General features: G+C 34.0%; 1 protein-coding gene across 1 annotated transcript; it reads right to left on the reverse strand.

Annotated features, from left to right (window-relative positions):
- Nucleotides 1-1127: 1127 nt before the first annotated feature.
- LOC128994420 (b(0,+)-type amino acid transporter 1-like) lies at nt 1128-16991 on the reverse strand. Its single transcript, XM_054418977.1, has 14 exons — nt 16835-16991; nt 11304-11370; nt 10360-10521; nt 9134-9235; nt 8260-8541; nt 7441-7566; nt 6866-6965; nt 6511-6555; nt 5605-5728; nt 5325-5428; nt 4494-4590; nt 3659-3808; nt 3085-3253; nt 1128-2268 (listed from the first exon to the last, which is right to left on the reverse strand). The coding sequence occupies exons 1-14, from the start codon at nt 16853-16855 to the stop codon at nt 2198-2200; spliced, it is 1620 nt and encodes a 539-aa protein (XP_054274952.1). The 5' UTR covers nt 16856-16991; the 3' UTR covers nt 1128-2197.

Raw genomic sequence — 16991 nt, forward strand, 5'->3', positions numbered from 1 at the left:
TTCGATCTGGTTACCTTTTCTACATCAGTCGAGTACTCTATGCACTTCACCAAGGACACCGATGGCTGCACTTTGTATCGTTTTGAATGGTGTTCCCTCAAGAGAAGAGAGTGACGTCACGCCATGACAGGCAATAGAATGCTCTCATTTTGTCCGTATAAAAAAAACCGCAGCTGAAATAAAAATTGTGCGCCCTCGTCAATACCGCAACCTTGTATTAAAGTAGGCTAAGGCTGTCCCTGATCATATGGGCTTAAAATAAATGGTTCTAACGTTGTAACTAAAGAACCAGCTGATCATAGTCAGTAATCCAGCTACTAAAATCATTTCCCGTATCTTCCTTCATACTTTTAGGTTAAAAATCCCCTTTTGTAGTGTCCCTATCTCTAAATTAATATGAATAACAGTTTCTTATAGTGAAGTTGGATTCTTCAACCAATAATTAAATAGAATTAGGTGGTCTGTTTTATAAATCTACTAGCTGTAACCCGCGGGCTTTGCCTCGTTTAACTTCTTAATTTTCAAGATTATCTCGTTCGCATGGCTCAATCACGTCCTGGTTGAAGTTTGTTCGCTACGCTTACTCACCTTTAGATTGGAGCTTCATCGCTACGCTCACTCACCTTTAGGTTGGAGCTCGTTTGCTGCGCTCACTTGCCTTCAGGTTAGCTCGTTCGCTACGCTAACTCGCCTCCAGGTTGAAGTTCGTTCGCTACGCTCACTCACCTTTTGGTTACAAATTAGCTGTTGTCATAAATGTAAAAGAAATAATAGTGCTGCACCCTGTTGATAATCCTTGTAACTTTAATGCTATTGAACATCATAGAACAGAACCAACTTGTTTAATTGAAACAGCTGTTAAGATTCAATAATTCCATTTCTCATAAGGTTAACATGGGAAACTCCAGAGCCACTGGGGCGGAGCCCGAAAGGATTTTTGAAATAACAATATGCCTATATGTTAATCGGGAATGTGAGCTATGATCATGCCAAATTTCAGCCCAATCCGACCAGTATTTTTCGCATTCACTTGTCACAAACATACATCCGTACATCCATACATCCATACATCCAAACTTTCTCATCCTACTTATTAGTAGGATGATGAGTGCAATGAAAACATTGGAAAAAGTATACAAAATTGTTTAATTTTTAACAAAATACAAAGCAATATCCTAAATTATATCTCTTCGTTTATTAACCTAAATATAGGCATTTATTTTTAATTAAAAAACTATACACTATGCTTAAAATTTGACTTTTTAGTATACAAGATTACACGAGTCTTTATTAATAACATGTGCTAAACATGTTTTACATGCCATAAGCAATACATTTTAATATATTAGTTGTACAAATAATTGACAATCTCAAAACTTCTAACATGTTTGGAAATAAATATTGAAACTTTTGGAAAGCATATAGAATGCAATACGTTAAATTTCAATTTTTTATAACCTATTTATTGCTAAACAAGTTTATGTATATTTTATATAGTTTTAAAATTCTGATTAGGTCCCTCTATTATTTAATGTGAAATAGAATGAGTACCTGTGTACTTTTTACTTAAAAAAAAAAATGTTTATATTATTTATACAACAAATTGTAACCATACAATTCAATCCAAAATTTTTACGATACAGTGTATGAGTTAATTTTCTGGTTGATTGATTTGTCATACGGGACTCAAAATTGTAATGTCATTTTTGAAACGTAATAAATTGGTTGTTAAACAATAACAATCAAAATAACTAACTAATATATGGAAGTTTATAAAACCTCAAAGTATATTTGTATAGAAATACAACTAAAAAGCTCATTTTACAAAATTATATTTTAAATAACAATGTTTGAAATTGTGTTTTTAGCTCACTTAGCTTATCTTAAAGCATTAATTTAAGCGCAACGTAGGTAATATTAACTATGCATAGCTAGAACTTATGTGAATTAATTTTGTATGTTATATACAAAGCCAAGACATTTTTTCTGTACGGTCAATTATTAATGGTTTTTGTCTCCAGTTACCTTGGACTTGAAAAAAGCAATAATTTTTCAAAGACAGATTTAAAAAAATATTCTGTAATAAATTTTGTAACCTAATACTGCAAATATCACTTATTAGGTTTTTCAAAATCTTTCTTCGTTTCACCAATTAGTTTCGAAAGTTTCATCAAGTTAAAAACAATAAGTTTCAGATCTACGAAGCGTCAGGAACTTTTGTAGGTGGAGCGACTTCCATCAGAACTTGGATAAAGTAATTGAATTTATCTGAAACATAAAGATTGGTGTATATTCAAAAAATTACAACACATAACAATAATATAGACTAAGTAAGTAGAAGGCAATTTTTATGGGTAAATGATTTGTCAGTGTGACCATTAGATAGTTTCTAAGAATTATCTGTCATTTTTCGTTTGAGTCTGAGATTGAGTTCTTTTCGGTGATTCTGATTCTTAACAACAGTGGTTTTATCGTGGTATAGTTGCTGGTCTTCATTGCGCTAGTTCTAACCCTCCATCGGTGACACCACAGAGCTTTCCTTTGGGCGCATTTGTTTTTATAGAAAAATATGTGATATCACCAGCCAGCAGCTTTAGTAGTAACAGTACCTTATGTTCATCTTTCTAGGAACCGATATTGAACATTATTTTGATCTCACACCTCCCCTGCTAAGCTCCTATCTAATCAGTTAAAGCCTGAAGAGTCGCGTAGCACTGAGACCGGCTCCGTGGGTGGTTGTTTTTGTTTGCTATGTATTTTTATAAATATGTAAAGCAAGAGTTTTTGTTGGTTTCATGTACAATTTTATTGATTATCATGCTCTTAATACTTTTTGTATTATTATTTGTAGGCTATAGAAAATTGTTTGTCTAATGTTTCAACACCTGGAAAAACATCCGTGTGTCACCAATTGTGTTTTAAAATCAAAGACACTGATGAAGGGTTAATAATGTGTGTTCCTTCAAATTAACATTTAAAACCTCATGAGTAGTCCAGGGCATTAGTTAGTTGAATCTCACCTGCAAGCGCTAGTGTGCTTGTCTAAAGGAAAAAAAGTTTACACTATAGAAAAATATTGCTTACCCATACAAGGAAGCCTTTTCCTCTTGTAAACCAGTGGATAGTAGACCACAACTCCCAAGAGCATGAACAATACAGCAGCAATGTATTCTGGTGCTGGGTCCATCACGATTGGCACCCCTGCTATGATGGCAGACAGTATAGCCAACACAACCGGAATGATTATTGGCACCTGAAATATGCAATTTAAATAGGTTTTTAATATATTTCTTGGTGTAGCAAAATAAATTAATTATCTACCTATCTTCTTTATTTTAATACAGTAGGGGGCTTCTCCGTAACTTCTCAGTCGTCCAACTTAATCGACTTTTACGATTGAGATGTAATTTCAAAGCTTATGACCTAGTGGAGTGGCAATTGTTAACTGAAAAGGTAATTTATTGCAGTGCTTCACCCCCCTACCGTTTGATTTATTTCTTTGATTTTATTCTTTGCTGCCCCCCCTCATAATATTAATTACAGTGGTAGTAATATTCACTACCCAAATAAATTCAAAATATTTTTAGGGGTTTCAAAAACTGATACAACACTATAAATTACAAAACCGATTTTATCACAAACACAAACCATTACTCACTTTGTAAGGCCTGTAAGCGTCAGCCTTGGTTTTCCGCAGAACTATAAGAGCTACGAAAGCGAGACCGTAGAACATCCAGATGAGGAAGCTGGCAAACTCTATTAAGCTCACAATGTCCCCTGACACCATGAACAACAGTGTTAACAGTGCCTGTAAAATAAAACATTCTTTATGGTAACACTTTTAATGTACAAAAACATGACAAATGAATTACATAAAATTGTATGGTTCCATCATCGATTTAGTAGATCATATCTTCTAGGTGTATATACTAGGTGTTTGCCTCTCCACCTACCTTGTGGGGGAGTTGTTCTCTTCCTTGTGCCCCCAACACCTAAAACTTTTTGCGCTCCTGTGCCCCGGCCCACTGGGTCCATTTATAAAAGCGACCTTGTGTATATACCTTTTCCATCATAACATTTTTAGGTAAAACTTCTTCTCTACTTGCTAATGATGTCTTAAATTCAGAATTAGGAATTCTTTTATGAAAGGCTATTTGGTAGTTGGTCTCCCAACTCTTCTACTTCTGTCAATTTTTCTCTTTGACCGAATTTTAACTCTATCCATACTAATTGCATTAGCAAACCACCCTAGTCTTGCGACTCTAATTGTTTATAATAATTTTAATACTGTTCTATTGCATCTAACTGTTGACTAATATAATTATCTTTGTTTTTTATCCTGACCCATTTTGTGTCTGGCCTTGAGGCAGCAATGAACGGATTTTGGTTGAGTTCTCAGCACTTTCACGTAGTTTAAGAAGATTGTCCTTTTCTGTCATATTTACTACTTTAAAAAGTTTACAAAAATGATAGAAAAGATTTTGCAAACCCACCTGCATTCCAACAGCTGGGGCAGGAGTATATCTACGGACATGTATGTAGGAAATTGACTCCAACATGTGGCCTTCCCTGCCTGCCGCAAAACACAGCCTATAAAATCATAACGACCTTCAATAGCACAAAACACAGCTTTTAACAAACATTAAGCATAGACGTTGACAACATGAAGCAAACTAAACCAAAACTAAAAAAAATCCAACAAACATATGAAACACAATCGTCAAAAAGCATGAAACACAATCGTCAAAAAGCATGAAACACAATTATCAAAAAGTATGAAACATAATGTTCAAAAAGCATGAAACTCAAAAAGCATGAAACATAATGTTCAAAAAACATGACACATCTTTCAAACAAACTCTTGAAACACAGCCTTCAAATGAAACATAGCATTCAACAAAAATTAATCACAACCTTCAAAAAATATTAAATACAACCTTCAATGAACTCTCCAAATACAACTTCCAACAATAAGAAAATATCTTAAACAACATAATTCACGACTTCAACTAATAAATAATAGTAGACTCAAGCTTCAAGAAACATAAAACAACATAAACAACATGAAACGGAATCTTCAAAAAACATGAAACACAGTCTTCAATAAACTTGTGACTCAAAACACAGTCTAATGACAACCTCAACAACATCAAAACTCAAAAACCAACATTCACCAAACTAAACTTGTTGTTGCAAGACTCTGCTTTTTGTTTATGAATTTCACATTTACAATCAAAACTGTTGAATTTTAAAATCTCAATACATTTTAAAGTACTCAATTGTGCTATATTTAGCTTTATATTATGGTTAAGGGTTACACTTACCTAGACACACCAAACTGCACTCCCATAGCACAACTGAAGGTAGACAGAGCTACTCCTATTGGAATGACGATCTTTAGTGGGCCAAGAATCTTGTCACCAAACGCCTGAAAAAATATTGGTCGATCAATAGGCAGTCTTTCCTAAATTTCAAATTATTCCTATGGAGGCTACAGCACAAAGTACCTTTAACTCTCTCTTTTAGTTGAAGTTTGCCCAATTAAGGTCAATGATTTGATTTGATTGATAGGAAAAGTGAAAAAAGTTGCTAACTTTAACTTACCACTGCCACAGCCGGTACGGAGATCATTTCAGTGAACGTAAGGACAGACATGTACGCTATGTTCATCATGGTGTACAAGCACGTTACTAGAGGAACTCCGATGACAATACTCAACGGAATGTTCCTGAAAAAAAAGAAACTTTACGGTAGAATTCTTGTAACCAATCTTACCATTATCGGTTCATCCAGATAAACAACCTAGACTCCATTTGGCAAGCCTTTTCAGAAGCTGAAGAGTTTACTGTATTCTTTGTGTGCAAAAGCTATGCTTGACTGCGTAGAATGTGCTAATTGTACTATATTCTTATGCTGTTCCATTATTTACAACCGCACAAAGGTTCATTGCTGGGTGGAGTGGTCATAGTGCTTGCCTAGTAATTAGAAGTTCAATGGTCCAATCCTGGGAAAAGTCAGTAGCTTTTTGATGGTTCAAACCATAGTGCCCTTATTGGACTTTTAACAAATCGTTCCTGGCTATGGGAACAGCTGATCTTGGTAAAATTTAAAGTTTTCTTCTCATTCATTGAATACTCATCACTTATCTTTCACGTTAAAAATGATGCATCATTGTCATTCAAAACTAATCAAATCTGGCAGAAAATCTATAAAAATATTAGGTGATTTAGAAAATTTTCTAGCAAAGTTTGGCATCATAGATGGGAAATGTGTAATGGCATGCAACAAGTTATAGTGGGGTAAAAACACAGCTATGGTAATTATCTTGTTATTTGTAACACAAATTTGAGCATTGATTTAGTCATTTAGAATCTTGCATTCAAACAAATTAAAAATGTAACAAAAAGCATTATTATTCCTAAAAACCCTTTAAAAAATTTTAAGCCCAGATTTGTTTAACCCAGGGGCATCAAAAGTATTTTAATTTTGTACAGCTAAAATATAATTTACCTATTAGGCTTCTTCACTTCTTCTGACACTATTACCACTGAAGACCTGAAATCAGAGTTACAGAAAACATTAAAAACAGGAATGTTATCTCCTTCACATCCAATAGCAATTTTAATAGACTTTACATTAATTTACCCAGACATACTGCAATTTCCCCAAAACAAATAGTTCCAAAAACACATAGTTTCATATAGCGAAATTCCTTTACTTTTAGTACCTCTTTACTTTCTTTCTTTACTTTACTTAAGTACTTCCTTATTTCTAGTTAAATTCCTACTTAACTTGACCAAAGTTCATAAGCCAAAATGAAATCTCAAAATATGAAATACCAAATAAACTGTTGTTAATCACTTACCAACCGTCATAAGCCCACAACCCACTGTATACTGCTAAAATAATGTCTTTTATTCCAGTCTTTGAGCCTTCAAATCCTGAACTCAGATTTTCTACATTTCCTGGAAAACAAAACAACTTATTTTAATTTCCTAATATTTTATCATCTTCACTCCACAGATAGTCAACAGATTTGACATATTTGATGTATAGCTTTCTTAAATGAATCATTATTGCTTTTGAACACACTGGGGAACTCAAATTTAAAATAATACAATTTTTTCAAGATACATTCTACACATTCTAAAAACCCCCAAAAATATAAACATATAGTAGTAATTAAGCTGTACCAAAAGGAATCCACACTAATAACTACACTCATCCATATAAACAAATTTAAAATATAATGTTCTGTAACTTATAAAATGTTATACATTTTTAATCTTACTTTATACTTATAACTGTCTTTACAAAGGACGAGTACTCTGCTAGTAAATATATAAAAATTAAAATATTTTTGTGTAAGAAGGTTAACCCCTTCTTGATTTTCAATTAATTAAGTTAGAAGAAACAGAAAGAGATGTTTATGTATCTTACCTAAACTCAAATTGTAAATGCCTCCTCCGATAACTATGATACAAACTAAAATCTTGAAGGATGAAAATATATTATTCATCTGAACAAAAAGCTTCACACTCTTGAAATTGACAAATGTGATTGCACCTGAAAAATACAAATTAAATAAACAAAGTCTATTAAAAATATTACAAATTCTATTATAATACTCGTAACATATTGATTTGGATTTTATACTCTCTATCATCGACTTCTACTAGTAGACTTCTATCAAGCTATTGTGCTAAGTTTGACGTGTGTTTCATGTTCGTGATTCTATTTTTCAATGTGATATTGTTGACTAATTGTGTCTTTATTTTTTTTAGGGTGGATTAGAGCTTGAGTTCACTCATCTTACTATCGAAGGACAAACAGTAGCTGTGTTTAATTGGAATAGTTCCAAAATTGGTTAAACTATAACCAATTTTAAGCCAACGGTAGTAAAAATAGTAAGACAACAAAATACTTTTTGACATAAACCAGATAGAAGCATATTTCATTATACTATCAATTGAGATGAGGATGCGATTGGGTGTATTTTAACTTAAATTGAGTAAGGTATAAGTTTTGATTGAAACGAGATGCCTTGTGTAGCTTAGTTACTGTCTAAAACCAGCTGTTTCTTCAGTCAGGATCATTTATTAAAAGCCCAATAGGACAGCTGGGTCCAGTTTCAAACGACCAAAGTTTCTGACATTTTTCAGCATTTTATAGAGAAAATGTTTATAAACTATTCTCAAACAGATATACTTGTGTGTAACAATCAAGATGATTCAGTTAAAATTTTGAATAATCACTTACCCAATGCAAGAGTACCGATGAGTTTCTTCAGCAGTTCCTGATCAGTGTGAGTAAGATCTGCGTCTATAGAGGTAGCGATCGGGTCGTAAACATACTCAGCGAATGTGAGAACAATAATGGCTACCTCAGCAGGTCGTAAGATCAGCACGACCACCCAAACGTAGAGGAAACTCGGCAGCGGACCTGCGAACTTGTGAAGGGGGGAGAATGCAGCTCGGAAATACGAGTACTCAGCTCCTGACTGAGGAACTACAATACCAAGCTCGGCAAATGCAAGAGCACCTGTAGAAAAGTGAGAGAAAGAGATACTGTAGTAGCGAAAATTAGAAGAAAGAGCCACGAAGAGTAGACTTGGATATAGAGGCAAATCGAGTGGAAATAGATCAAATGTTTTAACTTTACGTAACAAACTGAACTTCATCAACTAGCGAAATTAACTATTCTATTTTCTATCTTAGTTTTTGATACTAGGCTATATGTTATTTGATGTGACAACTGATGCTTTAGTTTACAATACACTGTCCTTTCAATTTAAAAGGACCAAAATCATTATTCAACATCAGGAAATTCTGTCGGTGGCTCAGTTCGGCTATGTCTATTAAAAAAACCAGCGACAGTGTTAACATAAGTATGGGAAGTCCACATATATATCATAAAAGTGACAGTTGAGGTTTACATAAAAATCCTACGACCCTTAGAATCAGGCTCAGTAAAATCCATTCCACCGAAGGAAAGCTTAACGTTACTGCGTCTGAGTTGATTATACAGTTACCACATTGAAAAAAATTTAGCCGATTTAAATCCACCACATTTGAATACTTAGTAACTTCAAAATTAAAATTAAATGAATAAGCAAGTACATTTTTATTTTTACCTAAAAGAGAGATGCCTCCACAGGCAGCCCAGACAACGAGAGCTTCACCTACAGATCCTGACCTCTGAAGAGCGCTGGAGGGTGATACGAAGATACCAGAACCTGCAGAACAATGGTTAAAAGATGGTTATTAATTGTAAATACAGTAGATTTATCACAATATTTGCGCTAAATAAACAGAAGAGAATCTACAACTATAATTATTATCAAACCACATTGGGTGAAGTATACAGTAAGGACAAGAAAGAGTGGCAAAATACCTGCTTGAGGTGCAAATCTCATTAAATCCACACATTCTATCAAAATCCACTACTAGATCAGCTGTTTATTTTAGGTGTGCATCTGCCACCAAGCTCAGCTGAAGAGTTGCACACTAGACCTAATCTTGGCGCGAGTTGAACCCTCATTCTACAGATATCTAACGTTCCACCACGCTTAACACACTAACCCAGAGTCCAAACATAGTAAACTTAACTCTATGTTGATTTAAAGTATAGCTATCAGCTGTTAGTTAAGCTACCGGTACTTGTATAAGTAGAACTTTGATTATTACTTTTTTCTGGTACAGGTTTTTGGTGTTCAAAAGGAATGGACTAACTTACCCATGACAAGATGTTACAGCCAGTTAGCACCAGAAGTTCCAGTGCTGTAGCCAGGATTTCAAAATGGGGGGTCGACTGACCGGGCCCAAGTAGAAGGGGGGTCCGGGAAAACTTTACGAATATAGGCCCTAAAATGGTCTCTTTTAGCTCTCCTAGCATTGAAAATAATCAACGCCAACGTCAACACAGTATTATTATATTATTTATATAATTATTATTATATAATTTTACGTTTAATTTAACAACAAAATATTATATTTAGGACCAGAAGGGAACCCCCAGAAGGGGGGTTCGGACCCCCAGCACCCCAACCCTGGCTACGTCACTGGAGGTTCACAACAAAATAAATGTGATATTTCTCCTTCCAAAGAAGGCTTATTCAGAAAGGTCTATTAACTGCCTGAAACTTCTTTCTTAGGTGTAAGTTGTATATCCCCATGATGTTTCCATGATGTATTCCCATGCCAACTGTTCTTTCCAAAAACTATTTGTAAGTTTTTGAGTTCCCTTTTTCCGTACCTAAACTTAGTTTGTGTATAAGAATATCAGCAAGAACACTAACACAAAATAAATTTCAAGTTCTTGCCACTTGGAAGGTAACCAAAACAATAATTTGTGTCTCACCTATCATAACACTAATGATGAGGCTGACTGCGCTGAACAAGCCAAGTTCTCTTTTGAGATTGATGTCCTGTGATCCTGCCACATCCTTCCCCTTGATGTCCTGAGACAGAGGAGGTATCTTCTTCTGAGGCGTCTCCCCTTCTTCTTGACTTCTGAGGACATCTCCACCCAGGCACATCTTAGTTGTGTATGTTAGCAAGTTTTGAGGGAGGTTATGTTTACCCATGTGTTTGATTGTTTATGGTTAACGACTGAATAAGTGCATAGACTATAAAAATGTTAAGGCTTTTGCTCCACTGAAAAATGGCATCATTAAATTTGAATGATGGTACATGTAGTAGACTGGCACATGATATTGGAAAATCTGAAGAAAATTGTTATGTTTCATTATGGTAGTCCAACAATTGTTCATGTCAATATGTTTTCCCCATTTTCAAGCTATCTAACAAATTTGTGCTTTACTGTTTGGTTACATAACAAAAGAAAACCTATACCATTGTTTATATAGTGAAATTAGTTTTAAAATAAGAAAAACAGCAAGAAAAAGTTGTAAACAACAATAAAGCATCTACCTATACATAAAATGGAAAGTTTGAACAATTTTTTGTAAACTCCAGTTTTTAAAAAGACGTTTTAAACAAGGGTAAACATGTTGCTGTAAACTTGTAATAGACTAATAATTTCAGTGGAGGTATATACATGGTCAAAAATAAGGTAAACATTTTTAAGTTGTTTCATGTAGATAAACTATTCATGTGCAATAATTGTGGCTTAAACTATTAGGAAAATCTTCAGAGTATGCATTTCATACGATTCATTAATTGGAAATCAAACCACTTTTGTATAAAGAACTTGTGTGAAAGCTTTCCAACTTTTGAGATAAACTTTGGTGCAACTAAATGTTGACACTCAAACAAAATTAATTGCAAAAAAAACAAACTCACTGATATTCTGGGGTTCCATAAGGAGCTTGTCCTGTTCATCAGGTGGAGGCCCAGGATCTTGGGAAGTCTAAGAACAAGATAATCAAGATAATCAAGATAAAATACACAATTCCAATACAGCTGCATACAACACTTTCTCGAGAACCTCTTCTAAGCCATTACTTCAGTGATTATTATACATTCAGAAGTCTCGACCAGTCTCAATGCGTAGTGTCTGCGAAGATCGCAGAATCACACACCTGTTCTAATTTGCGCAGATTGACGACAATACAAACACTAGTTAGCACTGTTGACTCTTAACATTGTCTCTGTTATGGGTTTTGTTTTATTTGAGTGTGTTTTGGATTGGAAATTACCGGTATTTAATTTTAGTTTCATAAAACTGTTTTCACACAGTGGCTGTTCCAAGGGGGGGAGGGGGTAGGGGCTAACCCCTCCCCCATTGGACCATGGAAATAAAAATTTAAGCATACATCATAAAAACGTAACGGATGTTTTTGGGCACAGTTAAAAATTGCTTTTAAAAGTCACCAAACGGCTTTGAAAGTAGTAAATCTTTCGGGAGAGGAACCCCGGACCCCCCTTCTGGTGTGGAACACCCCCTTAGCCCTCTCTTGACCAGGTCCTAGAATCACCACTATTTTAAAATTTATTTAGTGATCTGTGTGAATAAAACAGGAAAATGGAAATTCGCTTAGTTTACATTGTTAGGTTTACTGTGGCGGGAGTATTTTACTCCAAACATATGTGATAAATTTCAAAATATCCAAGCCACACCACTAAATTATAGTTGTTTCATATTGTTAGTGTCATACTCTTTATGATATTATATCAGCTGTTTCAATGTTGGTTTAATAATATGTTTAGCTGACATAGTAGATCAGCTGTTTCTAGACAGGTGTATTGAAAGACAAACTAGAGTTTCAGTTTTTCATACATCTTTTCATTTAGATAACAAAACTGTATATTTTGGTTCAAACCTACAGTACCTACTAACTAACTGGTTTAGCATAGTACTGAGACCACAGACAGTAGTTTGGTTAAACATGGTAAATGAATGCTAATTTAATTATTCCATAGGAGTCAATAGACTGTTATCTTTATTAAGCTATCAAGGGAACCTTTATCTGAATGTCAAGCTAACATTTCAGGGGTCAAAATGCATTATATCAACACAGTTAGTTCTAATGAACTCCAAAACTCATCAATTTTCCTGATTGGTAAATTAATTCAGTTGTAATAATTTAAAGGTATAATTTTATATAGAACTATACAACTTTAGATGAATAAAATGGTCGACTACATTTTTGAAGAGTTGGGTACAGGTAGATTATGTAATTTCCAATTTCATATATATTTTTTAATTTTGATTAATCTGTACAAAATTCAGTTTTGTATATTTCAAGTTTTATATCAATTAGTCTAGTCCTGTGTATTCAATACTTCATTATTTAATGTGTATCCTATATTACTCTGTATACTAAGTATATTCAGTGTTTTTAATATATTTAATAATCTGTCTATACACAGTATTAAGTCTTAGTACTTATATTTAGCACTCTACATATGTACTAAGTGTATTAATACTCCATTCAACTTACACCCTGTATAGGGACTAAATCCTCGATATATTTAACACATTGCTTACTCAATATCCCCTGTGTTCAACACTTTCTATAGGCCTACTCAACCCACACTTAATGCTCCCCATACATATATCACACTGTACTAAATCTATTTATATTCACCCTGTACACTCAATACTTATATCCAACATCATAATCTTGTACACACTCAAATACTCTGTATATATTCCTGATTACTCACTATGTTTCGTCTCTGCATCTTGACCACTGAACCTAACGAAACTGACTAAGAGATTCAGCAAAGCTTTCTGACAATTAGACTCTTGGTGAAAACTGGTAAGATGTAAAATAAATAATGAATGAATGCAACCTCTGATGGTTGAGTGTATAGACTTTGGTGTTTTGTACGTGGTAAGACTGCATTTCTGTTGTTGGGAGTTATTCTTCTAAAATTGTATTTTTGACACTTTTTTATGTCACGCCTTTGCAACCTAGGACGTTGAGTCTTCATCAGTGGTAGCCATATTGGGATTTATTCCCATAAAGAGCAATATATTAAATTTGACAGATCATACCATTGTTTGAAGCAGCATGCCAGTGTTATTTATAAATATATAGTTTTGAAAATTTATAATTTGGTTTATAACATAGAGTACGAGGAAATGAGGTAATTATATTTCAAATATTTGTTGTTGTCTTTTAATAAATTATTTAATTAAAGACTTAATTAATGACCATTAACTTATTAAGTGGAGGGAAAATGACACAAATAAAATCTTGACTCCCTAGAGGACCATTAAACCTTAATTTTAACACCTCAATCATTATTTTATCACAACAGGTTTTTTTAGAAATTCTGTTACAAAGTTAACATTGATCTTATGGGCCTAAAATCCAATATGGCTACCACTGATGAAGACTCTTAAGCTTTAGCCCGAAACCGTTTTAAATATTAAGCTAGGCCCTAGGGTTGCGTCATTATGACTTTAAAAAAATCCATTAGTGATTGGCAGGATTTGAACCCGGGGTCTTGGGGAACCAAGTCCCTCACATTACTACTAAGCCAGCTCCTCCCGAGCAGTTGCTATTTTACCTTTAACATTCAGTACACCCATTTAAAATGTTAAAATGCCCATAAAATCTGATTCAAAATTTTACATGTGGTTTTAAAATATTATTTTTTTGTGATAGGCCTATAGGTAATAAATAGATTAAATCGGTAACAATGTTAGTCATTTTATATTATAAACTTCTTTATCATGGGTGCAAGAAATCCGTATATAAAGCCTTTTGATTTTACAATAAAGCTAAACAAAGACCGTATACGTTTACTCCAGTCCCTTTAGGCATAGGCCAACCTTTTTATCTCGCAAACTTAAAACAAAACCAGACTGAACTAGATTGCAAAAACTCCAGCTGTGGTGGACGGTTACCTGCAGCCAGTAATAATGGGTTTCGCAATCGGGCAACTGGTTAAGAATGGGGTTAGGGTCTGTGCGGAATGTGAATTGTTTGTTTGAAAAACGGTCACGAGGAATAAATAGAACATATTTCACCTAGAGGGTTTTTGGTCTTACCATTGAATATTTAGGATACACATGAAAATGCGGTTTGGACAGTTCATTTTCAAAACTTGAAAAATACCATTTTGGTGCAGAAAACACACGAAAAACAGGCTTAAGATTTCACGAAGGGGGAAAGCACATAGTCTGCTGGAGACAACAAGCCAAGCCAATAAAAAATAATCAAACAACAATAAGTAAAATAAGCTTACCTGAAAAAGGTCACATGACTAAAGAAACGTAAGATAATTCATGCGAATTTATCAGATGGAGAACTAACTAGTTTATTGAACTAAGCTGGAAATTACTAGTTTTACAATTATTAGAACTAGTGATCGTCCAGTGGTCGAAAACTCGACCAAATGTAATGTACAGACTTCTCTATTTTCACCCCACGCTGTAAATAAAACATGTGATTGTAATTTCTTCCATTTGTTTTGATGTTATGTTTATATTTTTTGTTATTTCGTGACTAGCATTGTGTATACATTGTAACACTGTGAATACAACAGTCAATACGTTACCTGCATGTACATATATCTATCTATCTACTTAATTGACTTTAGAAGTTGAACGTAGACGTATATACCGGTACTGTAGAATCCGTAGATTTGTTTATGTTTGTGTAACACTACGGTACATTTAAGTGCTTTGAAGTTCTCTAAATACTGTAATTTCTCTCATTTTAGGGTACGTGGCATTGTGGGGGGGGGGGGGTTTCGTATCGATGTTTTCCTATTTTGAATCTTTAAATTAGCCTACTTTATCTATATCGATAAAAAAATATCTGAAAGAACATTTAAAACACGACAAGCAACAGCTGGGAACCACATCGGAACCACATAGCGACATAGTTGATTTGCGTTGTTCAAAACAGCTGACGCTGAGATCAGCTGTTTTAGTAAGCTACGCTGTCAGCTGAGATACGCACGACGCACATGCGTGTAGATGCTAGGTCAAGGATTCGTTTATTGGACAGATCACATAACTTGCCACCCGTCTCGACGAGTCTGTAGACATCGATCGCTATATTCGTACAAGACTCGGTTTACCGGCTGACGAAATTTTTAGACGTTATTTCCAACTCGATAAGTGTTGTTTTACCTGTATTTTCTATTCTCAGTCAAATTTACAGCATTTAGCAAAGATAATTTACTAAAATTAATTGTTGTACAGAGTATAGTGTATATAAAAATTAAATATGTGGACGGTGGGGGGGATAAAATATAAACCCCTTTAAGCATGGTGATTATTTTTTCTTGTGTTTTTTGCGACGTTGGGGTTTTTATGTATTTTTAAGAGGTCTGACAAACTCCTGGTCTCGTTAGTATGTCATCAATCCAATAATATTTTCTTGGATGGAATAATTAATAAATTTATAGAATGATAAATAATATCTGGTTCCACAATCGACCAATGCTTGGGATCTAACCAGCGACCTCCACATTTAAAGGCAAGCATAACTACTTGGGTAACAAAACAATTAACATGGAATAAAAAAAACTATTAACTTTTATTGAGAAATGCCCAGCACTGTCCACTTCTAACGAAAAGGACTTCTTTTGCAATTTAAATTCGTTCACAAAGTCTCTTTCAGAAAAAATATACATAAATTAATTACAATCTAAAATAAAATATTTGTTGTCAAAATCACCCACATTTAAATGGAATAATGCATTGATGAAACGCTATAGGTGTTGGATAAAAATACAAAGTTTGAAATAACGATGTCGTGTTTGTGTTCTCATATGTAATCGTCAACACCTGACTAATATCTCTTGAGGTATTGTGATGCATCTGCAATAATTTCGTACTGTTAGAAAAATTAGGAACAACCTGACCCACATTTGATTAGATAATGAAACGGATTTTACATCAACCGGAATAAAATTAATTAGACCCAGAAGCAGAGTAGTATTGAATACATTAATCTTACAGTTTTTCTTACTGGGTGTACCTATATTTTTTTGCGGGGAATCCAGAATGAAACTGAGCGAGAGATAAGTACAGTATTCGTATATTATACGAGCTTCAAAAATATTTTTCAATAATAATTAGAGGTTTTTAAAATTAGTTAACTGTAGAAGTAAATACGTAGGCGGAAAAACTACAGCTTTTTTTCATTTTCGGCAATCTATCATTTTATTTTTACCTTGTATAAGTCTAAACGTATTTATTCTCTGTGATTGACGTAGTTAGCAATGTCTGAGGTACAGTATAACTTTTAAACTGCAAAACATATAATTTACTGGTATATTTTCAGTATAATAGGCTAAAACCATTATGTGCAATAACAAAAGTTTTACTTGGTTAAACAACCAAAAATAAATTTTCAACAATTATCACTAAATTACACTAATCAACAACAACAAAAACTACTCACTTCATTTTCAGGTAGAGTCATGATTCCCAACAAAGTCCAAAGTTAAAAAAAACACTATCACGAACACATAACTGGTGAGAAAAACCGGCACGAGGAAGGAGTTAGTTGGTAGCGCACATTGAAAGGGTTCATTTGATAGGGGTAGCGACGAGGGGAT

The sequence above is a fragment of the Macrosteles quadrilineatus genome, unplaced genomic scaffold (assembly GCF_028750875.1).
Source record: "Macrosteles quadrilineatus isolate MER2022 unplaced genomic scaffold, UCM_ALF_1.0 Scaffold_5__1_contigs__length_97177068, whole genome shotgun sequence".
NCBI lineage: Eukaryota > Metazoa > Arthropoda > Insecta > Hemiptera > Cicadellidae > Macrosteles > Macrosteles quadrilineatus.